Here is a 25,923-nt window from a genome sequence, read left to right as displayed (position 1 = left end):
CAGGCTCTGAGGGGCGGGCAACTGCGGAGGTGCGAGGAGTCTGGCCGGCCTCGCCTCGCGCACACGTCCTTGGGGATGGAGCTCAGGACAGAATGTGTTTAATAGCTGTAAACAATGACCCCGAGTATTGTTTGGGATTACCGTATCTTGGGGCCCTTGGGGCGGCCAGATGCCGCCAGCCGTCCCGGAAACGCCAGCGCTTTATATAGAGCCCCGGGAAAGCTTCGAGTTCCCGGCTCTATTTTTCTTTCCTAGCAACGCCCCCACTTCACAGATAAGGAAACTGAGGACCAGAACGCATAGCTTTTAACAATCCGCGATGGACCCCCATCAACACATCTCTTCTTTTGGTCCTTTTAAGGTCCTTTGGGATAGAGATAGTACTACTTAAGGCTTGGTAAACTAAGGCTAAGGCAGACCCTGGCCAAGAACTCCTGGTGCGGTGCTTCGGATCGCACCACATCATGTCTGTAGAATTGGTGCTCCGGAGCAGCCAAAGCCAAGGGCCTTAGAAGGTCATCTGTCCTAAACCCTTCATTATATAGGAGGAAACTGAGACCCAGAGAGGTTGAGGGACTCGCCCAAGATCTCACAGCTCGTAAATAGCAGAGCCTGGCGTTCGTACTCCAAGCCCTGTGCTCTTTACCCTGCGCCCCGCCCCGCCCAGCGAGGCGGGAAGGCCTAGGAGTCTGGCTACGCGCGCCTTGAACTTCGCTCCCAAACAGCTGAAGACAACTTGGGACACACCCTCTCGTTGGCCTCCCCCGTCCCTGGTTTTCTTCTTTTTAATGCCTAACAGTCTGGAGTTTGCTTATAAGGCCCGATGACTCCTATTGGACACGTCCTAATTGTCTGGCATAGAGGACGGCAGGAATGTCTTGACCAATTTCGTCTTCCAGGCTACTCCTAACAAATTAATTGTGGGGCCGAAAAAAAAAAAAAAAAAAAAAACACACAAAAACACAAAAAAAGGGAAGCAGTGGGCCGCCCGCCACCAAGGGAAAAATAGGCAGGCCAGCCCCGCCTGGCGGCGCCGCGCCGCGCCCGGCGAAGACCCGGCCGCAGGGCGGCGCGGATACCCCGGGCGCCCAGGGTTCCCGCTGCACCCAGCGGCGCCACGGAGGGCGCGGACGACCGCGCGCGACCGCGCCCTCCCTGCGAGCGGCTCTGCTAGCCGGGTTCCCGGCCTCGCGGTGGCGCCGCACTGTGCCGCCCGTCTAGTCTTGAGCACTGTGATTGTTTTCTAAAACCCAGAGCCGAGGCCCTCGCGGCCGCTGTCGGGGCCCCGCCCCGAGCCCCTTGCCGGGGCGGGGGAGGCCGCGGTGCGCACGAGAGCGGGCGAGGGAATCCCTCTCCCTCCACGTCACCCGAAAGCGAGGAAACCCGCACTCGCGTCCTCTAACGCAAATGACCATCTTTGGCAACGTGCGCCAGTGGAACAGACCAAGGGCGCTGGGCCCGGGGGGTGGGCGGGGGTGGGGAAGGGCCAGGGCTGCCTCGGCTCCCCCAAACCCTGCGGGCCGCCCGCTCGCACCCTTGCCGCCGCCTTCCTTTCTCGCGCGGGGTGCGCGGCTGGCGTCAGCGCCGCGGAGAGCCGGGCCAGTGAGGGGAGCGCTGCGCCCGCCTCCTCCCCTCCCGCGCCTCTTCCTCCTCCTCCAGGCCTCCTCCCCCCGCCTCCTCGCGCGCTCCTCCCTGCAAGGTGGAGTCGGGGTTGACGTGAGTGAATCCACATGGTACGGGGCTGGAGAATAAAGAGTGTGGAGTTGAACTCGTGCCATTGTAGTGACTCATCTCGGGCAGAGCGCAGGGGCTCGGAGCGAGCCAGGGAGCGAGCGGCGCTCGGCTGGGGCAGAAAGAGAGAGAGAGAGAAAGAGGGCGAGGCGCGGACGCGCGAGGCGGGCCGGTCCGGGAGCGGGCGCCGGGCGAGGGGTGCAGGTCGAGGCGCCGGCGCGGGGCCGCGTCCCTCTCAGCGCCAGCTCAGCTGGAGCCCCACCGGCCGCAGTCAGCGGGCGCGCTCGGGACCCGGACGGGCGCACGCTGCCTTCTAGTCAAGTGTCCGAGCCGCTCAGAAACTCAGGCAGCGAGTCGGCCACAGGAAGTTTATTCTCGGGCTCCTTTTCTAAAAGGAGGAAACAGAAGTTTCTCCAAGCGGGCAGCCTTTCTTTTCGCTTTTTTGGCCCTGTCTGAAATCGGGGGTTCCCGGAACTGACAGGCGAGGCTCCCCCGGTTCCTATTCCTTAATTTCCAATTTTTCTTTGGGCCGCCGGTCCAGGCTGAGCTCCGGCAGCGCGCGGGGGCGGGAGGGCGCGCGCAGGGGAGGGACCGAGGGACGCGCCGACTTTTTAGAGGGAGGGACCGGGTGGACAACTGGTCCCGAGGCGCTCCCGGAGCAGCAAAGAAGTGCCGTGCTAGGCGCGCGGGGAACACTTCCCGGTGTCGCCGCCTCCCTGTCCGCGCCGGCCGCCGAGGGGGAAAGGCAGGGAGCGAAGACTAGAGCCCGCGGCGCGGCCGGCGGACCAGAGCACGCAGCAGCCTGTGCGCGGCCGCGGCGAGGGCGGGGAAGAAAAACACCCTGTTTCCTCTCCGGCCCCCACCGCGGATCATGTACCAGGATTATCCCGGGAACTTTGACACCTCGTCCCGGGGCAGCAGCGGCTCTCCTGCACACGCCGAGTCCTACTCCAGCGGTGGCGGCGGCCAGCAGGTAGGTGTGGGCCCCGGGTGCACCTGGCGGCGCGGGCGGACGCCCGCCCTTCTCTCACCGCCCTGCCTCTTTTTTTTTTGCTTTCTTGCGTTTCTTGGCTTGGTGAGAAAATACCTACGGGGCACAGTTGTAAGTTGTGGGTTTTTGTTCTGTCTGCCCCACCCACCCCCACCACTTTTTATTTTTCTAAACTGGAGCAGGGAATGAGCCCGAAGAGTCAACAGATCCTTTCCTTCACACTGCATCTTAGCCAGAAAAACTGCTGTAATTGCAGGTCTCCCAGGAGACTGTTACCTCCTTCCACCCCCCGCCCTCCCCCGTTCCCCCCCCCCCTTTTGGTTGTGGACAAGGAAATCTTTGCACCCACGAGCCCCTCCCAACAGTCAAGTCCCTGATCCTGCGGGAAAGCCCTCTTCCTCTCTACTGTTCTCCATCAGTCTTAGCTCATTTCTGAAAAAGGCTGGGGACTCAAATACAGTTGGGTTCCTTCAAGTACCCCGGAGTGAGGGCGAGGGTTGCCTCTGGGAATCAGGTGCGAAGGTCAGGAAGGAAGAGGCCGGCCTTGATTGGCCTCTGCCGCTGCCTGTGTGCCCCGCGCATTTCCTGTAAGGGTCGGAGCAGAAGCCTGTACTCCCTCTGTGGAGCGCCTGAGGGTCTTGGGATACCTGGTGCGAGGAGACCAGCGGAGGGAAGTGGGAGAAAGAGACATCACTTGGGCTCCTGGGTGGTTCGGGAAGCAGAAAAACAACCTGCTTCTAAAGCAGCCAGACTGGTTTGCTCTGGAGGGATTGTGCCTGTGTTCCTGTGCCTATAAATACCAGAGGTACTGGTGGGGCATCTGCCCTGGGCAGCAGCTCTCCCACCTCCTCAGTCTCTTGAGGGGGCTCGGTTAACACCCAGGCTTTTCTCTGCAACCTGAAGCCCACCTTGGTCAGCATCTGTGGAGTCTCTAACCAAGTTTGTTGCAGAAAGAGTTGCTCCACAAGTCTGTGGCCTTGGTCTCTAAAAGCCAGCCAGACAGGAGGGGCTGGGGTGGGCTTCCAGCGAGTGGTGCGCCCAGCTGGAGAATGTAATGGAAACGTGGCTTTCTTTTGGATCTGAAGAGGGATACCTATTCCAAAGTGAATCCCCATACCTGGTGAGTCCCCCAAATGGCTTTTCTGTGTCTTCCCTCTACCCTTGGGGTACTCGCCTAAGCACCCACTGTAGAAAGACTAATCTGTGCATTGAGGGTGAGTCAGTGCACCCTTAAAATTAGCATCAAGTTGATGAGTTTAAAATCTTACATGAAAGTTTGTTTGCTTCCCAACACAGTTGGTGGTTTGTGTTGACTCCAGTTATCATTGATCTATGGGTTGGAGTCATTTATACTTAGACCCATTCTCTCACTATCCAATTCAACAAACTCCCAAACACCTCTTTCCATCTCAAATCAGGAAAAGACTTTTGGATTTCTGAGTTCTTTTGCTAATGTGTCTGGGACATTGATCATTGAAATAGTATAACCTCTGTACTTGGCTTTGCTCCAACCCTGGGGCCTGGATGGGAAGTCAGACCGGACATCAGTGCCCCAACTGAATAATCTGTGTCACTAGGGCTTTGAGCCCAGGATGTGAGTGAAGGCAATTCCCTGTTTTGGAAGCAAATCAGACAGGAAACCAGTGTTAGGAAGAAGGAAGAGAACTCAGTCCAGCAGAGTGTAATGGGGCCTCATTACCGAAGCAAAAAGCAGCTGTTGGCTAATTCCTAGCATGCTGTAACACATGAGGATTTTGCAATTAGTGACAACCAGTGCATGGGGTTCTCGCGTATGCCTGCCTGTTCGACCCAGCAGCCTGAGTGAGATGCCTTTCAAACTAGAGGGATTGGAGAGGTAATGCCACTTACATGAGTTTCTCTGCTGGCTCCTCAGTGGTGGCGGCAGCTAGGGGGACAGGGGAGTGAGGAGCAACAGGGGGAAGGTTTTTCCATCATCACTCTGACTTCTAGCAAAATAGTTCTGTGGCCCTAAGGACTGACCTCAGAGGCTTTTGTTACTTTGCAAGTGTGTGGCTATGACCTCGCCCGAGCTGAGGCTCAAGGTAACTTTATTACATACCAGATAAAACCTGTAATCACTTTATTTCTCTTAGCTTCCTTTATGGGGAGACTTTCTAGCCGTTAGTGGATGGGCCTTCCTCCTTTATGGCATTGCAGTGGACCAATCAGTGTGAGACACTCCTCTGGTTTTCCCTCGGGCAAGTGAATATTATGTTTTTCCGGTCTCCTTGTTTGCAGGGTCTAGTGTTCCGGGTAAGTGTCTGCTGGTTACTCAACCCAGAGTTTCCTTGCCTGTCCAGATGCATAAGACTTGATCTTAACACCAGGCCTCGGGTTCCAATGACTTGGGGATACAGGGGCAGATAACTCTTTGTTAAAACCTCCTTCTTGTATATGGCAGGAACTTGAAACATGAAAAATATTTCCTGTTGCAGTTATGGTTTTAATCTCAAAGGTGGGTCATGGGTGATTTAGTTCTGTTAGAAATAGTTGCACATATCTCCCTCTCCTGGGTTTTGCTTTTTGTTGTTATTTTTCTCTCTCCTAACTTTCCTAGGATAACACCTCCCAGATATATGCCCTGCCTGGCTGCCTGGCTGTTACGGTTTCAGGGCCTGAGCATTACGCAATCTAGCCAGTTACACAAACATAGGTCATTTCATAACTTGTTTTCATCAGCCAGGCCCCCTTTTAATGAAAAAACAAAACAAAAACAAGACCCAGAACTTTTCCAAGGCTACTATTTGCTTGTTTCTCAGATAACTTGTGAAAATAAATCAAGTGGGGTATTTCCTTTTTGGAATCAAGGAATACCAGGCGAGCTCTCTCTTTCTCAGCCACCCTTTCCCAAGACACACACACAGACACACACACACACACGTACACACGCACAAAATTCCCCAGAGTGAACTTTTGCCAACTGTACCAGGCTGGGACATTCCTCACATCAAAGAACTTTTACCAGAAATGACTGTGATTCCCAAGTCAGCCTCAAGCATACCTCTCTAGTGCCCCCTACGGGACATCTTCAGAAGAACTATCTTGGGAATGTATTTTTCCAGCCTTGGAGTGTTAACTTGATTAGTTTTTGGAATTCTTAGAATTTTTTTCTTTTTTTTAGAAACAAGTAAATGCCATATATTTGACAGTGGTTAACTAGGAACTGCTTGATTTCCAAAGGAATATCTTGCCAGGCACAGCGGTAATTCTAGTGACTCAGACTGAGGCAGAATGGCAAGTTCAAGGCCAGCCTCAGCAACTTGAAAGACTGTCTCAAAATAAAAAGAAATGAAAAGTACTGGGGATGTAAGCTTAGTGATAAAACACTCCTGGGTTCAATAACCAGTACCAAACAAAGATTCCTTTTCAATTTTTTTCCCCCTAAATAAAACCTGATTAGAAAGGATTGCTTTTTTGCTTTTCCTATTCTGATGTCTGTTCCTTAGGGTACTAGGCATGATGTTTTCAAATTCCCAAGGCTTGTTTTCTTGAGATGTTTGGATTGGGGGGTCATTGTTCAGAACTGGTGGGAAAGTGAAAGATGTGTATGAAGCGTCTGGGTGCTTTTTATTTTTTAACTTCTTTTTTTTTTTTTTTTTGCCTTGATCTTACAGATGTTGTAGATTAGGATCAAACAAAGTGTTATCCCAGGAATTTGTCTGTTCCGCTGATTCTTGGTGGTGGAAGTCAGCTTCAGTTTTTCATCAAAGTGGATGGGGTGAAACAGCAGTCATGTATTGTCTGAGTGGTCCTTGAATTTCCCGATCCAAAACACTGAAGGTTTTTCCATTGCTGTGTTTCAGCCTGTCTTCTTATTCAAGATGAATGTAAAATTAGGAGACTTCTTTTCTTTTCTACTTTAATACAAACACACCAGAACTTAAACATCCAAATCCCTGTTGTCCCTTTCACCCTTGTTCTTTGAGGAGACTGGAATACTCATTTGAACGTTGTGACTATTGGTTAGACTCAGAAAGGATTTGCAGTGCCACTTTTGGAATTGCTTTCAGTACATGCGTTTGAAAAACCCTCCCTGCTAACAAAGCTTTGTCTTTAAAGAGTGAATTTGATATTTGGAAGTTACCAAAAGATCTTTTTAAAAAAATAATTAATTCATATTGGTTCTTTTTAATTCTCCGTGACAATAGAATGTCTATGACATAATTATTAAAGCATGGAATATAATTTTGTTCTATTTTGAGTGAAGTCTGACATGCAGAGTCTGAGTGATCAGGCTGGATCCGCTGTAGAGTATGACCCCAAGTCCTGTTGGCCTTAGTTGTGGGAGTCAACCTGGGAGAATGTGCTCTAGGACAAGCACACCAGAGCAGGCGCCATTGGTGACAGTAACACCTTTGTCATCTATACATTGGGTTTTATCCCCACCTGTTAAATAGGAATAAAAATACTGATTTTGTTAAAAGAAAAATACTGATTTTTGAAAATTAAAGAAACTAACTTTCTTTCTGTTGAAAGAAAAAATAGCACCATTACTTTGTGGATGTCTCATCCATGCCGTATGTGGTAACTTCTGGTGGCCACTGAATTTCAAAATGACGGCAGCTGTTCTGACTGAGGTGAATACGTCTGTGCCAAACCCCTTTCGGTAATTCTACCCCTCCTCAGCTCCCTGGGCTGGATAGAGAAGATTTCAGATTTCTCTTGGCCAGTGCGGTCTCAGCCTTGTCATGTGACTGATGTCACCAGGCTCACCCTCCTGTGGTCCTAAGGGAAGACATGAAGGCAAGCTCGCCCAGTGAGTGCAGAGCTCCGAGAGTTGGTGGTGGTGGGAAAGGGCTTTGGGGTGGGGCTTCTGGCCGGAAGGGCCCTGAGAGCAAAGAAACCAGGGAACCTGGGGATGACTCCAAATCTATCACTGTCATTTTCTCTTTGCTTTTTCTTTTCTTCCTTGCTTTTCTTTACCCTGGTAGTGAGGTGGCAGAAGTTTGAGTAGTTCTTTCAGGTGAAACTGGATGAAGATCACCAGAGATGGTGTGTGTATACTGTGAAACTTTGGAAATCATGATTTATTAGCAACAAGTTCCATTCTGACTTACGTAGCATTTCCTCAGAGAAGAATGAAAGGTCAGAGGTCACAGTGATGCCCAGTGCAGAATCTTGTGAAGACTGGTTGAATTCCATTCTGAGGGTTTTGGAGGACATCCCTGGTTCAGTAAAAATAAAACATTTGCATTGTCTTGATAAGGGGCCTCCCCGGGATGGCTTGGGAAGTGTTGAGAGAGCGTTTATCCTTGACCTTTCTCTTCCCCTGAGCCAACCTCTGCGATGTTGGAATTTTCCTTTCCCCATCTTGGAATCCTAAAAAGGAGAAAGAGTCTAATCCTTTCCGAGACTTCACACCTGCCTTCCTGATGAGGCAGGTCACAGCGTCCAGGCTCATGGCTTCAATACTTGGGGGCACTGATAAGAATCAGTCTGGAGGAGAAATGTCTGGTCCAGGGTTGGGTGGCCAAGAATGCCAACCCTGACTTCTATATCAAACACCATGTCTGCTGGCTCAGGAGTCCCTGGGATAAGCCCTTTGCCCCATCCAATCATGTAGGAAATGTGTCCCCAAACGCTTAGAGACCAGCAACAGGCCCATGGGTGTGGCCTCACTTCCGAATCCAAATCCCTGCTGTAGCGCCCCCAGAGGCTGATTTCCCCAGTCAGCAACTTCTGGGCTGAGACCTTTCTAACCTGCATGAGTTGGTCCTGTGTTCCTAGCTCTTCTCAGCTGTGGGAGGGGCACACACATACTCACTGAGCAGCCCATGGCACCCTAGGGACAGGCTGCTGCAGGTGCCACTGAGGTTCCCTTACCCCAGACCCACAATGAGGCTCATAAGGGCTTGACCTTTGGGGTCTGAAGATCCAGGTTGTAGCTCCCCAGGGTAGGCGGCTGCCTCAGTTCAGATTTTGCTTTCTTATTTCCTACCTTTATTTTTGTGCCTCCAACCTGAGCCTCGGAGATGAGAATGATCCTGCAGGATTAGGATCAGCAAACTATTTTTATAAAGGAAGTTTAATGGAACCCAGGCACACCTGTTTGCTTACGTGTTATCTATGGTTGCTTTCATGCTAGGATGAAGGAACTGGGTTGTGACACAGACCATGTAGCCCACAAAGCCTAAGGTATTTGCCCAACTCTGCTCTTGGAGGACAGCGGGGTCACTTTGTCCTTTCTGAGGCATGCACCCAGAAGTCAACAGGGCTACACAGCTGAAGTATTTGGAGGCTGTGCCAGGCTGGAATGCCACAGCCATCTAGTATCTTCAGTCCGTCCCTAGACGAGAAGCTTCCTGGGGGCCATAGAGCCCCAGGGGAGCCAGGTTCCTGGCTACCTCCCAGCCCTCATTGTCACCACGTATCTGGGATTGCAGCAGGTGCCATGGCCCTAAGGCCCACATCTGAGAAACTTAACTTTGGATCCTGTTAAATGTTAATTCATTTGAAAGAACCATGATTTATTCCCAACAGGGCATTTGGCCGATTCTTGGGTGTGTTGGCATAGAAGAATGCCAGGCTAACTTTTGGGACCTCAAACTCCTAGCCTCACCTCTTCTTTCTACCCTAGTGTCACTTTCTGAATAATATGTTTGGAGTTGAGACCAGACCCATCTGCCAGATCTAATTGAAACTTTTGTATGTCTCCCAGAGAGGCTCCTCTGGAGACAAAAGCCTTCTTTATCAGGCCCCAGTTCCCTCTGGGGATGGGACATTGTTTTCCTTGCAGTTTGGAGCCAGTGTGTTATCCAGATGGCTTTACCTCCGTCTGAAACAAGGTGTACATGCGTTTGGAGGCAGTCATTACCTCCTGCCTTGTTTTTATTGCTGTCTTGTTTTGTCTAGACCAAGCCATTGCTGCAAGGATCCTGGTTGTTGTATACCGGGAAGCACATTCTGTGGACCTGCCATCCACAGAGCGGGGGACCAGGAGGGGCTCAGAGGCACCCACTCATCCCTAAGGATTCTTAGTCTCCCAACTTTGCTTCAGGTTTTTCGCTTGCTTCCCTCAGCCTTAAGCAGGAACACTTTGGCTGTTGGAATGAATGGATTTCTTGGGTGCTTTCCTGATGGGAAGTCTGACAGCTGTCCCATGGAGAAGGGGGTCACATCAGACCATTTGTACCGGGTGCCTCTGGGGCATTTCAAATCTAGAAACTGATGTGGGGAGAGAGATTAATGCAAAACTTGGGTGCTTCCCAGGAGTGGGAAGCGGGAAGTTCTACCTGGAGCTGCCCTGTGCAGAATATACAGAGCCATGTAATGACAATGACATGACGGTGGTGGTGGCGGTTTTGGAGCAGTGTTTCTCAACCCTGGCTGCACATTAGAATCTCCTTGGGAGTTAAAAAGAAAAAAATCCCTTTATCAGAACTCCACTTCCAACTAATTACTTTAGAACTCTAATGATGAGGCTCTGACATCAGTGGGTTTTTTTTTTTTTTTTTTATAACTTCCTCAGAATAATCCAGTGTACAGCAAGAGCTGAGAAGCAGCAGTGTGCTTTGCAGCCTGTGATTACGCGCAGCTGCTTATTTAATCCTTGTGACAGTGGATGGAGTTTGGGGTTAGTGTTCCCCTCTACACCCTGGAATTGAGTCCTCAGCAATATGCCCAGGGCAAAGCTCTTTGAGGCTGAGCCAGGCCTCCAACCCAGGCCTCCTGACTCCAAGTGCAGTGCTGATTCCAGCCCCTCCCATCCAGCTCCCTGAGAGGAAGAGCCGCTGTCTGGGACTCTGTGCTTCTGCATGCACTCAGACATGGCTGCCATCCTCACATCTCTGTCTCCTCACAGGCCAGCCCTGGTTGTCCGGTTTTCCTCCCTGAAGGTCATTTCCACCTTGGGTCCTTCCTTGCTACCAAACTTTTCCCTCCTTCATACACACCTGCTTCTTTCCAGTTAGGTCCTGTTAAAAAGCCCAGTTATCTTTGCCTTCAGAGTGCAGCTCCAAGGCCATTGCCCTGGGCAGTTGTTTTCTGGAATTCCAGAATCCTCTGCATTGGTATAATTTAGAAACTGCACTGGGTAGGATTCCTCATAGTATCCCAGAATCCATTGCACTGGGTAACCTTCCTCATAGAATCCCAGAATCCTTTTGCTCTAGGCAGCTCTCCTGGAATTCCAGATCCATTGCTCTGGGCAGTTCTCCTCATGGAGTTCCTTGTATAGGCTGCTCTCTTCACTGAATGCCCTTGGCCTGGGGCCCTGGAGCAGTCAAGTTCCACCTCTGATACTGTCAAGGTGCAGGGAGGGGGTGAGTAGCAGGAGTCCCCAGCTCTGTCAGCTACAGTGAGGTCATCTAAGTTTCATTTTATTTACACAGCAGCTACCCAGATGTTGCCACCAGGGGCAAAGAGCAGTGGCTAGTGCTGCTAGTGCTTCTAACCCTGGTTGGTCTGACTGGGCTAGAAAGAGGCAGCTGCAGCATCCGTGCTGTATGCTGACGATAGCAGCTCATCTGGGGCCAAACAGATCTGTGGACTTCCTTGGGGAGAGGGGGAATCTGTATGGACCCTTGGCAGGGGCGACCTAATACTGTCTAAGAGTGATGGGGCCAGATGTCAGCACTTGGGGTTGGATTTTGAGGAAGAAAGAAGTAATACTAAAGAAGCTTGTGTGGCATCGTGTTGAGAGTCACGGCCTCTCTGTCAGATTGAACTGGGGTTGAATCCTGACACCACTGCTTGTCAGCAGTATGGACTTGGATAAGTTACTTAATCTCCCTCTGACCAAATTTCTGCCTCTAAAATAGAGATAATGGTTGTTCTTACCTCAGAGGGAGAATTAATGAGATAATCTAGGTGAGACATTAACATGGTATGGGCCATTTAGTAATGTTAGCTATTATTATTGTCGTCATTTCAGCCACTAGTTTTAGGGGGTGGAATACTGGAGAACTTTTCTGCGGGGGGTGGGGTGGGGGAGTACTGGGGATGAAACCAGGCAAATGCTCCACCTCTGAGCTACCACAGCCTTTTTTAGTTTATTTTGAGACACGGCCTTGCTAAGTTGCCCAGGCTGGTCTCAAACTTGTGATCCTCCTGCCTCGGCCTCCTGAGGGATTATAGCTGTGTGTCACCATGCCTGGCTTGTGGATAAAGAAATTATCTGAGGATGAGGATTCACCTGGGTTCCAGGACTTTTTTTGTTTTTGTTTTTTTTTTCCTTGAAATACTGGAAGTAGGGCCCTTCCCCACACGCTGTCCAGTAGCTGCCTTGGAGAAAGGTCAAGCACAGTTCCTGAGGTTCCTAAGGAGTTGGCCCATTTTCATTTTTGTACTCTGTCATCATCTTATATTTTAAGTAGAATGCTTCCTGTAGCATGTTCCAGAGAGTTCTGCAATGTGGTCTAGGTATAAATTAAGAGACCAGGAGAAAACTCTGAGCTGGCAGCACTGAAGTTTGCCACAGACAATATGTGAACCCAGAGAGAGAGATGTGTAGATAGGTAGAGCTAGACACAGTGTGTCTGCCCCAAGCAAGATGCAGATAATGGGAAAGGAGGAGGGACAAGGACATCAAGAGGAGGTCTGACTGCACGTGCTAGCCTCTTGGGTTCCAGTCTAATGGGTAGAGACACCTTCTCATGGATCTGGCCTTTCCTGGATGGGGTCATAGCTCCATCCTGAACTCTTTGGGAAGTGACAAATGTAGACACAGTATGCTTCCTGGTGACCTTTCTTGCTCCACAGCTGCTGGTATGCAAATTTCCATGTTAAGGTATCCTGGGCCAGTACCCCAGGGATTAATAGGTGGGTGACTCAGAGGCTTGGGAGGTCTGGGCGCTGCATCCTGCAGATGTGTGCCCCGGAGGGCTGTGGGGTGAGTGTGTGCAGCTCAGCATCACAGGTGTCGCGGAAGTCATTTGGGATATGATAGCATCCTCGTTGAGCCCCATGGGGATGGAGTCCTCAGGACCCCAGTCAGCAGTCAGCAAGCAGATCCAGTGTGAGGCCCAGGAATAGTTAAGATCGTCCTGATTCATGGATGTGTGAGACTTTCCCAGGACTTGTCCAGAGATGCTCGCCTGGGGTCCTGACCTTCCCCTCCAAGTACTGATGCGGCTGTCTGGGAGCTTTGGCTCTGTCCGGCTTGCTCTGCTCAGTGTCTCTTGGTTCAATCACACCTTTCTCCTCATTTCAGAAGTTCCGGGTAGATATGCCTGGCTCGGGCAGTGCCTTCATCCCCACCATCAACGCCATCACCACCAGCCAGGACCTGCAGTGGATGGTGCAGCCTACAGTGATCACCTCCATGTCCAACCCCTACCCGCGCTCACACCCCTACAGCCCCCTGCCTGGCTTGGCCTCTGTCCCTGGGCACATGGCCCTCCCAAGACCCGGCGTGATCAAGACCATTGGCACCACTGTGGGCCGCAGGAGGAGAGATGAACAGGTACAACTCAGGCTAGCAGAAAGGAGCTACGTTGGTGGCTTTGGGGGCCTGCTAAGCACAGAATGTTTTTTGGAAGACTGGTGCAGAGCAGAGTGAATGTTCTAGAAGCACAGAGGAGACAGGGACCTAGGCGATGAGGGTCATCAAGCCTCTTATCATCAAAGGCAGAGCTGGAGACCTGAGATGGGTCTGGCCCTGTCATCTCATCCCTGTCCCTCACTGCTGAATGGGAATAATGGTCCCCACCAGCCAGGACTTGGTGCCTGAGGGAGATCACACGTGGGAAGGCCCATGGTAGATATCACCAAAGTGGGGGTAACTGTCATGAACTGAGCCTTGACAGAGGCCATGGGACAAAGACCGCTGAGCCCTGGCTGTGAGCCTTAGGATTCACCCGTAGCCCCCTCCCCATGTCTGGTGCAGGACAGGCACCCAGCTGTCCTCAAGGGCCCATTCAGGGCTGGTACTGGCCACATCACTTTCATTCCTCCTCAGTGGTTCAGGCCTTTGGCTTAAAGCAGGAGCCCATTCCAAGGGCCTGGAATGTACAGTGACTCTGGGGCCTCAGGAATCTGTTCAGTTGCTTTAGCTGGTGGGGCAGGGGAGGTCAGACATAGATTTTTATTTTTTTCCTCAAGGATCTCAAGAGGGAGCTATTTTGACTGGAGGCATTCATCCAATGTTCTAAAGGCCCATCACCTGCATCAACAGTGATCTGGGACAGTGCTGAACTCCCTTATTCCCGAGGGAGAACTCAGAATCATGCTAATACCCCAAGGAAGGAACTTAGGCTTTCAGAGAGCCCCATCTGCCCGCTTCACAGATGATACCACTGAGGCCTGGACTTACTTGCCTGTGCTCACTGGGCAATTGAGAGGGGAAGCCTGGACTGGTTCTAAACCAGTTCCCCAGACTTGCTCTTCCAACATGACCAGGCCACTGTGAGCCCAACAGAGGCAAAATACATTAGCAGAGGAGTCCCCTTTTCAAATGAACTGTGAACCTGGAGCAGTATTCCAGGAATACTTCTGGCACAGCATTGGAACCCCTCTCCATTCCAACCCCTGTCCAGTGCCACTCTGGCGTCCCCAGGGAGGATATTCCAGTACAAGGGCCTTGAAATATGGTTCCCAGTGGGTGATGGTGGATGTGGGACCAGTAGTCCTCAGGATACTTACAGGACTCACCACTTTAAGGAGCTAGAAGCTTCCTGAGGGGCCCTGCTCCTCTCAGGACAAAGCTGGGCCTCTACCCAGAACTCTTGATGGTGGGGGCCACCGTTCAGGGTCCCGTGGGGAGAATAATAGATGCCATGACAGAGCTTACAGTTGCACGTTGAGCCTCTGCTGCCGGGGTGGGAGGCCACTGTTGCCCTCACTTGCTTTCCACAGTTGCAGTTGTACATGTTGCAGCAGCAGTGATCGTGCATCCTTCCCACAGGGAGTTCAAGGTGCAGAGCTTTAGAGTCACTGATGATCCATGTTGTCCCAGGATGTGAGTGACTCCGAGTGAGAGCCAGGCTTAGAAGGAGCTCTCGTGCACTAGAGGCTCAGCAAAGCAAGACGTGCCCGGTGCTCTTCATTCTCTGCTGGACCTACCTCATAGCAAATTTAGAAGTTTGTATCTGGAAGACACTTTGGAGACCATCTTTTCTAATTTTCCCTCCGTTCCCATCTTATAGATAAACCAGCTGAGACCTAGAAAGGAGAAGGGCCCTGTTCAGTCACAAAATGAGTTAGTAGCAGAGCAGGGACTGGAATCCACCTCTTTGACCTTCGCCCTGTGTTTTTCCCACCACACCACCTAGGCGTGCCCTAAGACAATCTGTCTGGAGAACTTCCTTCCTTTGAGAGGGAGGGAGAGAGCCAGGAGCATTTATCCCCCTTCAATTAGGACTTGAAATAGTCCCGCTCCAGCCTTGGGGAAGCCTGGGCAGGGCACCCTAGAACCTTGGCTTTTAGGTTCCTAACCCCAGGGTCTTTCTCTGAGGCGTCCTTCTGCCTTCCCCAGCCTCCCCCTGGGGAGGGCCTGCTACGAGAAGCCAGCCCAGGAGGCTCCCTCTGAGCCCAGGGCCATGACTGAGGAGATGAGGAGAGGGTGTGTGTGGCTTGGGAGGGGGGCCTGTGCTGCTGACACACTCAAGCTGTGTCCATGTTGATCTCACCACCCCTGAACACTTCCTATGTCGACAGCTCCCACAAGTTGCCCACACCTCACCAGACAGGGGAGAGGTTTCTGAGGCCAAAAGTTGGCAAGGGGGAAGGAAGACTTGAAGTGGACCAAGGCCAGCCCTTCCTCTTCTCTTCTCTTCTCCTTATTAGTAAGGGCTCTGGAGGGAGCATGTTGAGTCTTCAGGGAAACCCTGGTGGCTCTTTTGGCGGGAAACCCTAAACCCAGGACAGCAAGGCCCTTGGCTCTCTTGGTAACCAACGCTGTTGGTGGCAATCTTAAGGGTAGCCAGAGTTTGGGGTCTTGTCCAAGTGGACTTGTGACCTCAACCAGACCATGGGGTCATCTCTGGGTAGATGGTCATGGGATTGTCCTCATGGATACATTGCCATGATTTGCTATTCAGGACATCATAGCAATGGACTTCTACATAGCCTGATGTGGGACCAGCCAGGACAGTGGCTCTGTTCTTTATGGGGTGACCAGCACTTGAGGCAGCATGCCACCGTGAGGAGGCTCTCTCTCCTTCCCTAATTGTTCCATCAGCTTTTTCTTATGTGTCTCCTGAGAGCAGGACCCGGTCTTGTTCCCCTTGGAATCTCCTAAGCCCCCAGTATAGCACTGGACACAGAGTAGGTGTGCACCAAGGTCTGTCACTGAATGGGGAGTGGAAAGCTCTTCCCTTTGCCTTGCTTCTTCTGCTTTGGCCCACAGCCATCTCCTTGGTCCCCTTTGCCTGAGAGGGGGATGGGGTCATGGCTTTGAAGGGCTCCAGCCTGCGAGCAGAGCAGGGTTCTTGTCCTCTAGTGTGAGTGCTGAGTTTCTAACCATCCTCATGACTAGCAGCTGGTGTTGAGTTCTTTGCAGGGAGATCTTTTGGTTCACAGAGAAGTTCCACGCTCCAAGAACTGTCTGGCACATAGAAGGTGCTGGTTTGTCAAATGGCAGAAAGGCTGGGCAGCAGGACTGAACGAACTTTCTGTCCAGCCTAGTGCTGTGCCAGGCTTCCTGGGAAGGCTGAGCTGTGAGCACCTGGCACTCTAGGGTTGGCAGCTGGAGTCAGGAGTGGAGTGGTACCTGGGGCCCTCCACCGGCAACAGAAATTTCCTCCTGGGTGGATCTTGCCTGAGTGGGGACTCTGGGCCCAGCTACGTAACCAAATGGGGATAATGAGGCTTGCAGAGCAGGCAGAGTAATGGGGAAGAGTAATTAGCCCAGGTTTGGAAGCAGCTGCCTGAGTGGGTGGGGCTGGGCCTGGCTGGCCGCAGGGGCTCCTCTGGGCCTGGGCTACACTTGAATCAGCTGACATGACAATGTGGCCATCACGCAGGGGCAGTGAGTCCCAAACCCACTGTGGCCCTGCTCTCCCTCTAAACACCAGAGGTCACTTTCCAGGGCAGATTCAGCAACAAGTGCCCTGCAGGCAGCCCTCTAGCCCAGCCACACTCCTCTGGCCTTGCTTCCTCCCCTCCCAGGCCCAGAAGGGCTGCTCGATTTACTTAAAATACAGTTTTATAAAATGCTGTGGACCACTTACCCCATTCCAATTATGATTCTGGACTTTGGCCTCTAGCTGTCTCCTGAAGAGGAGGAGAAGCGTCGGATTCGGAGGGAAAGGAACAAACTGGCCGCTGCCAAGTGCCGGAACCGCCGCCGGGAGCTGACGGAGAAGCTGCAGGCGGTGAGCTGCTTTGCGGGGGGCACTCTGGGTGGGCTGAGTAAGGGCCCAGGGCTCTGGCCTCCCGGCCCTCCCTTTGCTTCCAAGTGCCCTGGGGACAGTGGTGGAGATGGGACATTCCTTCCTGTGGGCACATGGGTCAACATGAAGCTGAATAAAAAAGTGAAAGAGTAGAGCTTGACCTTCCCCACCCGCCTGGGCCTGGGGAGAACCGACAGCCTTCTCGGACCAGCACCTTGGTCACTCCCGGTCTCGGAGCTCTTGGCTCTCAGGTGTCCTGGGTGAGGGTGGCGGGAACCTGGACAGATCCAGACCTGCCCCTCCAGGGCTGCTTCCCAAGGTTCCAGCCACCCCATGCCTACTGCCCGCAGGGCTGGCCCAGCCTGGCTCAGGCACTGCGGTTTGAGCTGAGTCAGGGTCGGGGGGATCCTGAAGGAGACAGGTCATGTGCCTGCTGACTGCACCATCTTGGGGTTTTCTCAGTCCTTCATGGACAGGAGACTTTCCGCCTCTATCACAAGCCTGGAGCCCTGACCTTGGCACCTGAGTCTGCCCTTGGAAGTCACTCTCCCATGCTCCCTGATTGCCCAGACCTTGGGGGCCCACAGTCCTGTCCCTCCTCTTGTAAGATTGACCTAAGGTTACGTTAACTCCCTCGAGTCTGGTCCCATAGCAAGGGCCGTGCGCCATGTAGAGGAAGCCCGAAACGGGGGCTGACTCTCCTGGGCGGAATGTTTGCAAAGTGAGGAGGTGAGCGAGACTGTCAGTGGTCCTCACGGTGACCAGCCCGGATGGGGCTTTGGCAAACATCCCATCTGGTTACCACCCGCCTGCTGGAGCCTCCCTGTGTCTGTCCTGCAGCCTTTGTTCTTGGGCATCGACTGTGTGCCATGTGGATTCTGGTACCTGCGGCAATGTCCTTGGGAGGTGTTAGAGCCAGGGGTATGAGGGAGTTCTCTCCCCAGAGGAGGTGGGCCGCGAGTGATCAGCCCACCATGGCAGACTCCTTGAGCAGAGCCCTCCGCATCACTAGCCTTTCTCTGGTCTGACACTACAGGAGCCATGCCCTGTGTGTCTACCTGAGGCGTTCCTTACCACCGCCCCAGAATAGGCTCTCCCCTCCTCCCAGAAACCTCACACCTGCTCTCCTGCCTCCCCACCCCCTAACCCCTGAGCCACATCCTCCACAGGAAGCCTCTCATAAGCTCATGACGCTTGTCAGACCCTTGAGACAGATGGAAACTTTTTTTCACTACGGAATATGCTGCACTCTGCTTAATGAAGCTTTTGCCCACATCTCCTTGTTGGTGAACGGGAATCTGTGTTAGGGATGCAGTGGGGACAAGGCTGGTGACACACACCTTTCCCCTCCCACAGCTGCCCCTCCATGTGCATTTGCTCACTTCTGCTTCTCTGGCTTTGTGTGAAAGAAGGGGGCTGTCACACAGAAGGCCTCGTGGGGTGGTCTTGGCGTCCTCACAGGCTTGTACAGGCCTCCGGTGCTTCTTCCACTGTGTCTGGCCTGAGTGTTCTCTGATGTTCTGTCTGTCCTCAGAAGACAGAGGCTTCAGAAACTGGAGCAGAAAAGGGGGGACCCACAGGGATTGCCTGAGCACTTCCACAAGCCAGGCGCTGTCCTGCTGCTGAGAAGACAGTCTCCGCTCTCACTTGCATCAAGTTCCGTTTCTGTGCAACCACAGGGGGGCTGGCACGAAGCTGAGGAGGAGAAGCAGAGGGGTGGGGCTCTATCCTGTACTCCTTTCTCCATGCAAATCTCTCTCATCCCTTCTGGGGACCCAGGGACAGTCCTGGCACCAAGGCAGTAGAGTGTAGTAGATGCATCCCAAGTGAGATGCATTGGGATTCAGATCTGAGCTACCCAACTGTCAGCTCTGTCACTTTGGGCATGTTATTAAACTTCTCTGAACCTCAGTTTTCTTATCTGCAAAATAGGTTGATGGTAACATCTGCTTTCAAAAACTTTTGGAGAAATGAACAAAATAATCTGTGAAATGCTTAATACAGTGCCTGGCACAATGTAGGTGTTCAACCATGGTAGCTGCAATTGCTATTTCATTTCCTTCTCAGGAAATAAAAGAAATCATGAGCCACCCTGTGACTCGGAACCAGTAATGTCTGTGGACAGTGTGTGGACTGGCTGCTCTCATATATTTGGTGATCTGAGGACATTGCTGGTTCTCCCTTTCGTGTCTGGCTTGGAATCATCCCCTAGTGGCTCCTTGGCAGGTTGTTGTCCCTCACATCCCCCTCTTCCCCCTGCAGGAGACAGAGGAGCTGGAGGAAGAGAAGTCAGGCCTGCAGAAGGAGATCGCTGAGCTGCAGAAGGAAAAGGAGAAGCTGGAGTTCATGTTGGTGGCCCACGGCCCTGTGTGCAAGATCAGCCCTGAGGAGCGCCGATCACCTCCAGCTCCCGGGCTGCAGCCCATGCGCAGTGGGGGCAGTGCCGTGGGTGCAGTGGTGGTGAAACAGGAGCCCTTGGAAGAGGACAGCCCCTCCTCCTCGTCAGTAGGGCTGGACAAGGCCCAGCGCTCTGTCATCAAGCCCATCAGCATTGCCGGGGGCTTCTATGGGGAGGAGCCCCTGCACACCCCCATCGTGGTGACCTCCACGCCGGCCATCACTCCAGGCACGTCGAACCTCGTCTTCACCTACCCTAGCGTCCTGGAGCAGGAGTCGCCCGCGTCGCCCTCCGAGTCCTGCTCCAAGGCTCACCGCAGAAGCAGTAGCAGTGGGGACCAGTCATCAGACTCCTTGAACTCCCCCACTCTGCTAGCTCTGTAACCCTGCGCTCTCCTCCCCAGCTCTGGAGGGGTCCTCGGCACTGCCTCCTCCCAGGGACCAGCACCTTTGAGAGCTCCATAGCCCTGAGGGCCAGAGGGAGCCTGCCGGGAGCTTCCGGGCTCTGGGGAACCAGGTGGGACTTGGCGAGGCATTGGAAGACTTGGGTTGAACCTTGCAAGCCATGGACCTCCTCCCTTGCTCATCTTACGGATTTCTCCTCCTTGAAAAGCCACGGAGAACTTGGTTTGGTGGACTCAGATGTCTCTGGCTTCTGAAGAGCCTGGAGCTTCCCAGACGTTCCGCCCCTTTGTCACGCTGTTGTCTCTGGAGTGAGGTGTCCTTCCCCACCCCGCCGAGCATGCTCAGTGCCTTTCGGTTTCACCCTCCCTTGACCGGCCCCTTTCCTCCCGCAGGGTCAGTCTCACTCCCTCTTGGTTTTTATCACATTTGCCATGACATTTCAGCCGGGTGGTCTGGATATTAAAGCTCTTCATTTCTGGAGATGTGGCAGCAGGTGACTCTTCCACTGGGGCTGACTTGTCCAGAAGGGGACAAAGTGCAATACAGAACCTTCCCTCCCCTGACACTCCCCAGTGCACCGCTGCCTCCAGAGCTCCAGCAGGGCTCCCAAGCTCCCGAGCAGGGGCCGCCATCACTGGGAGTCTCGAAGGACCCTTCCTCTCCGCCCTCAGAGATGGCTTTTGGACCGTCGGCCTGGCCAGAAGACAGGGTGTGAGACAGCCAGGGCACAGGTGGGGTTTGCCAAATGCCTAATTATCAGGCCAGGAGCAGTGCCAACAAAGCCACATGGGTGTCCTGGCCAGCTTCCCCTCACCTGGTGTCTTGAGCAGGGCGTCTCCTGTAATTACTGCCTCGCCATTCTGCCCCTGGACCCTTCTCTCCAGACCAGGGAGGCGTCCCTCCCAGGAACCACATATCACTCCAAGGCCCTGCCGGGCTCCACCCTTCCCTGGCTCTCAGGGTGACGCCACCCATGGAGATTTAATGAGCGTGGGCCTGGACCCTCCCCAAGGGAGGCTCCTCTCCAAGCCTCAAAGGATGGAAGGGCCAGGCAGGAAGGAGGAAGCCAGTCCCTGGGGGTGTTATATGCAGCAGCAGCAGCTGCCATTGCGCCTGCCCCAGTGCCTGACCTTCCCTGCTATGGCCACACACTTCTCAGTGAAGCAAGGCCCTGTCTGCCCTCTGGGGTCATCTGCCACCTGATGGCTCTAGCACTGTCTTTCATGCTCCCCCTGCCCCATCCCAGGGTGCTCTTCTGGCCCAGTTGACAAGCTGTGAGCAGCTGGCTCATGAGCTTTGGCTGGGGCTTGGGGCGCATGCGCCATTCCTGGTTGTTGACTCTTTCCAGCTGCTGAAATCGGAGCTAGGATGTGTTGCTTCCCACCACAGGAGAGCCACCCCTTCCCATGGGCCCCTGGGCCTCCACCCCTCTCAGCCTTTTCTCCCGAGAGCATGTTGACACATGTCCCTGGGAAGTGGCTTCTGGTCAGAACTGGCCTCTGTGGGGATGGTGCTCTGAGGGAGTCCCACTGTTGGTGACTCAGCTCCAGAGATCAGTGTCCACCCATTCAAAATGATATCAGTGCCCCTTAAACCCAGTGGCAGGTGCATTTCTGAGTCTGACTCTGCAGAGAGCGGGAACAGCTTCACAGACCTGCTCCTTTTACACCTGAGGTCACACGTGCTGGTCATTATTTAATTCCATTACCCCATTAATGCACAAGGCACGCAGGATGGAAGAGACATGCTGAAAATACACAGCCAGCAGGACCAGAGGGCATGTGTGCAGGGGTCAGCCACGTAGAGAGAGGAGATGAAAAGAAAGAGGATTTTGTTCTAAACACTTTAAACATGTTCTTTCCCATGTTCCCTGACTGCGACACTGCGCTCTGGGTTCCCCAGGGTTTTTGGGAAGGGTGCTTCTGAAAAGGAAGGGCAGCTGGGTTTCTGGCCTCAGATTAATTAATCAAAGAAGCAGAAGGCGGCCAGGGGTGCAGGTGACGCAGAGTTCGCTGGTGCTGTCAGCAAGGGAAAGGCTCCCTCATATCCAGTGGTTTTGTAGCCAAGTGGGGGCTATTCGTTTCTTTGTGCGTATAGATATTTCTTAAACGAAGCTGCTTTCTGGTCTTTTATTTCTAAAAGCTCCTTTATGCCCGAGTCTGTGCAGCACGGATCCCAGCACAGGTTATGGTCTGTGACTTGGGGCCACGTTAGACATTCCTGAGCCCGAGTTTGGCTTCTGTTCAGATTTCAAGCTATGCTGGCACTGGAACCCACAGAAGGCACAGCCCCAGGGACTTCAGAGACTCTGAAGTGTAACCTTCACCTCTGGGGGAAGGCTGAACATTCACTCCTGAGCCCTCAGCATGTTCTCAGTCACTGCCTTCTGACTCGCTCTCCAGGGTCACTCCCTCCTGCCACACACATGCACGAACGCTTGCTCCAGAATCACCAGACACCCAGCCTCCGCTCTCTCCTCCATGGCTCCAACTAAGGGGACAGCTGCAGCAGGGGTGCCTTTGTGCTTGGGAGAGGAACTGCTGTGCTTCCCCTTGTCCCCGGCATGAGGGAGCTGGTAAGGACCCAGGTGGGTCTGCCGGTGACTGGGATGGCATGGAAGCATGCCAGTGTGAAGCACAGTCCTCGTGGCTGCCTGGCTGGCCTTTCTGGGAATGGTCCTGTCCCTGGTTGGGTCAATGGGGACAGTTGCTGACACAGGGAAGAGCAGATCCCAGGTGAAGCTTAGGAAATTGCTGGAGCCAACGCCAAGCCGAGAATTCCCTGGGGAGGTTTCTCAGCATGAGTGGAACATTGCTGTGTGGGAGGCCAGGTGTGCCCGCTGAGGACAGTGGTGCAAGCATCTCAGTCCAGAGCCATCAGGGCTGCTGCTTCTCCTTCCGGCTTTGAGGAGAGGAATCTCCCTCTGCTCCCGCTGGACTCCAGCGTAAGGAGGAAACAAACTGGAGCGTTGGGGGTTTTCTCTCCTCACCCACAGAGCTTCTTGCAATCTCGACATGTAACTTCCTTCCCTGATCAGACACCCGCTGGCCCCTTTAGGGACAGAAAGAATAAACACCTACTTGTTTGGCACTTTTCTAATTTTCCTCTTTGAAATGAGGGCATCCCCATACAGAAGGCCCCAAATGATGGCTAAAAAGAAACACTAGAAGGTGAGGTCTTCAGTCAGATGGCCGTCGGTCTGACATTTGTTCTCATAGACCCATCCCCCCAGTATCCTCCCACCTCCAGACCCTCCCTCTCCTCGGCCTGTGATCCTCTGCAGTCCCTAGGTGTCTGGAGGGGTCCTTACAGAGCGTGGACTGATAGGAACTGTGCTGTGCATAACTTCCTTTTTCAAACTTAGATCAAGAGGTCTTGCTGCATTCTGCTTCTTGATTCTTGGCATTGATCTTAAAAGCCAGCATCTCACTATTTATTGCTAGGTTGTGGAGTGTGCATGAGAGAATGTGCGTGTGAATGCGTGCACACTTCCGGGCGTGCCTGCGTCCTCCTGCAGCTCTTTAGAAGGAAACCCAGTCATCCCACTGCTAATTTGGCATCTTCTCCTGCTTCTAGTGTTTTGGCCGTGCATCAAGAAAAGGTTTTAATTTTCCAAAGCTGACGACGTGTTCCGGAGGGGCTGAGTCAAATTTTGACAGGGGTGGCGGTATGGAAAGGGAGGGGGGAGAAGAAATTGACATTTATTTTATTATTTATTTTAAATGTTTACATCTTCTTTGTGTTGTACTAAGCCTGAATAGAAACGGATAGCATTAAAATACTCGGTTCCTCTCTCTCTTGCTTCCTTTTTTTTTAAAAAAAAAAACTTAGGATAACGATGCTTTTTTGTTTCTAAAGTGATTTGTGACTTGTGCTGTATAAACTGTATAAAAAAGTTCTGTTTTTAAAGATGGATTGTCATTCCTCTGGGGACAGTGGCTGCTAAGAAATCTACATTGTAGGAGAACACAACGATAGATCCTGCCCTGTACCTCAAAATTACTTTCTCTGTACTATTAAAGACTTATTCCATTTATTTTACTTTGTGGTTACTTGATTTTGAGGAAGAAAAATATTTGACTTTGTATAAAGACTAGGTATCAGGGTGTCTTTTCTGCAGTGGGAGATGTATATATAGTATTTTGGTATTAGTGGAAATTCATGAACTCTGTGCATCTGTATTTGAGATTGTCAATGAGGTGGAGTGAACTCTGCTACTAGACCCTGGAGGCAAACAAGTCGTACAAGGTTTCTGTCGCTTTCTGAGGGAATTTAATGCCCTTTCTGGATACCTTTTTCTGTTTTTTTAACTAATGGTGAAATGGTCCCATTAGAGGATCTCTTATATTGACCTCTCTAGGCAGGACCCTGAACTCAAAAAATCTTTGTATAGTTTTGAAAATTGAGGAGTATCTGTGCTCTGAAGCATCTCTGGTGGTGTTTGTTGTGTTGTTATTTTGTCCTGTTGTTTTACTGTATGTAACACAAGCCTACAGTATTTGCACTAAAGAAAGCTTGTTAGAAAAAGCTTGCTGCTATGGAAGAAAGAACATATTAAAACTTCTTTTCCCTTGCGGTTATTTTTTGTTGTTGTTGCTTTTCCACTTTCCGTTGAGTAGCATTTTGTAGAATAAAATGAATTAAGATTGAAGAGCCTGTGATGGTTGGTTTATTCCATCTTTCTCCATCTCTTCCTGTGGCTTCCGTTTTTCTTTGATTCCTCTCTCACTCTGGCCCTGGTGGGTAATGGTGGTCTCTCTGCTGGGGATGGGGCTCAACTTGAACCTCTTTTTGCAAAAATAAGAGGTGGGTGGGCTGCCGAGAGGGCATTAGAGCTCCCGCTGCCTCTTCTCATTCTTCCCTCTTTGACCCTCTCCCACCCGCTCCCCATCCTGTTTCCCACTGCTTGGGCCTCATTCTCAGCCAGCTGCCAACTACTGCCAAAGTGTGAGCCAATAAAAGTTTAAGGGTATTTTGTTTGAACAGGTTGACTCTGGAAACCCAGAAATCTTCAAAGAACCAATTAAATGCATGCCAAAGTTGTCATGGTGGTCAGATGGGATCAAGTGCAGGAAAGACTCTGAAAATAACTGAAGCATGCAAGTCTGTGGTTTGGTGCAGCTCTGGACTTTGTTTTTGAAAAGTCACAGGTCATTAGGTGCAGAACACTCAGAAGTGTCAGCCCAGGCCCTATTGTCCTGTAGACCAGGAAACCTGGAGGCACTGAGCAATATCTGTTCTGGGGTGCTCTTTCCTCATAGTGTAAATGGTAGGGAGGCAAAACTGTCATTACTTAATGCCCAGAGCTGAGAATTAGCCTTAGAAAGTACACACTTGCTCCATTGTGCTTTAGACAAGCTCAGTGGCAGGCTGACAGCCAGAAGGTCCCTGAAACCTAGGCCAGTCCCCACTACTTATTGGCTGTTGAAGTTCGGAGAAAGGATTCATGGATCCTCTCTGAACATCAGTTTCCTCATCTGTGAAGGAGGAGTCAATGTATCATAAGTGCAGCCACTTAGGAGGGATAACCATGTCCCCTCCAGTCTCTTTCCAGTGAGCTGGTGGTGTAGGAGAACAGGACTGTCAGAAGTTTCAGTACCAGATCTCATTGTGACCTCTTCTGCCTGGATGTTCAAGGGAACACTGAGTCCACGGTGTTTCAGTAGTAATTCCTAAGCAACTGATGTGTTTTCTTGGGGCAAATGTCAAGGAGGCAGATGTTCAGAGTGTTCACATCTGCTTCTCCAGCCTGTGGTGGTGATGCTGTCCCCAGAGTGGCTTGCGCTCACATTTCTGCGCTTGTCTCTCACACCTAGGCTCTTCCATACATTTTTCATCTTCCAGTAAAGCCTCAGAATCTACTTTGCTTGCTTGAATTTGCAGTTCTTCACCCATATGGCAATTAGAGCAGCGGATGATTGCCAGGCACTTAATAAATGGAATCTAAGCTTCTTTGTGCAGCTGCAAGTACCTTAAGAACATCTGGTCAGCTGATTAATCTTTTTTTTTTTTTTGGTATGGGGATTGAATTCAGGGGCACTTGACCACTGAGCCACACACCCAGCACTATTTTGCATTTTATTTAGAGAGAGAGTCTCACTGAATTGC

General features: G+C 52.0%; 1 protein-coding gene and 1 long non-coding RNA gene across 3 annotated transcripts; one reads left to right on the top strand and one right to left on the bottom strand.

The window, feature by feature from the left end:
- The first annotated feature begins 1,765 nt into the window (after positions 1-1,765).
- On the top strand, positions 1,766-24,466 carry FOSL2 (FOS like 2, AP-1 transcription factor subunit). 2 transcript variants are annotated; one of them, XM_079110785.1, is made up of 4 exons: positions 1,766-2,704; positions 12,894-13,145; positions 16,888-16,995; positions 19,276-24,466. In XM_079110785.1, exons 1-4 carry the CDS (start codon positions 2,603-2,605, stop codon positions 19,792-19,794), a joined length of 981 nt encoding a protein of 326 aa, XP_078966911.1. In that variant the 5' UTR covers positions 1,766-2,602; the 3' UTR covers positions 19,795-24,466. The 2 variants fall into 2 exon arrangements, with proteins under 2 accessions (XP_078966911.1, XP_078966912.1); XM_079110786.1 differs by lacking the exon at positions 1,766-2,704 and adding an exon at positions 3,086-3,842.
- On the bottom strand, positions 13,786-14,579 carry LOC306644148. The gene is made up of 2 exons (XR_013759180.1): positions 14,078-14,579; positions 13,786-13,984 (listed from the first exon to the last, which is right to left on the bottom strand). It is a non-coding gene; the product is annotated as an uncharacterized lncRNA (long non-coding RNA).
- Positions 24,467-25,923: the final 1,457 nt, after the last annotated feature.

The sequence above is a fragment of the Sciurus vulgaris genome, assembly GCF_902686455.1.
Source record: "Sciurus vulgaris genome assembly, chromosome: 14".
NCBI classification, from domain to species: Eukaryota; Metazoa; Chordata; class Mammalia; order Rodentia; family Sciuridae; genus Sciurus; species Sciurus vulgaris.
The sequence above is the reverse complement of the archived record's forward strand: the minus strand, read 5'-3'. Positions and strand labels throughout refer to the sequence as shown.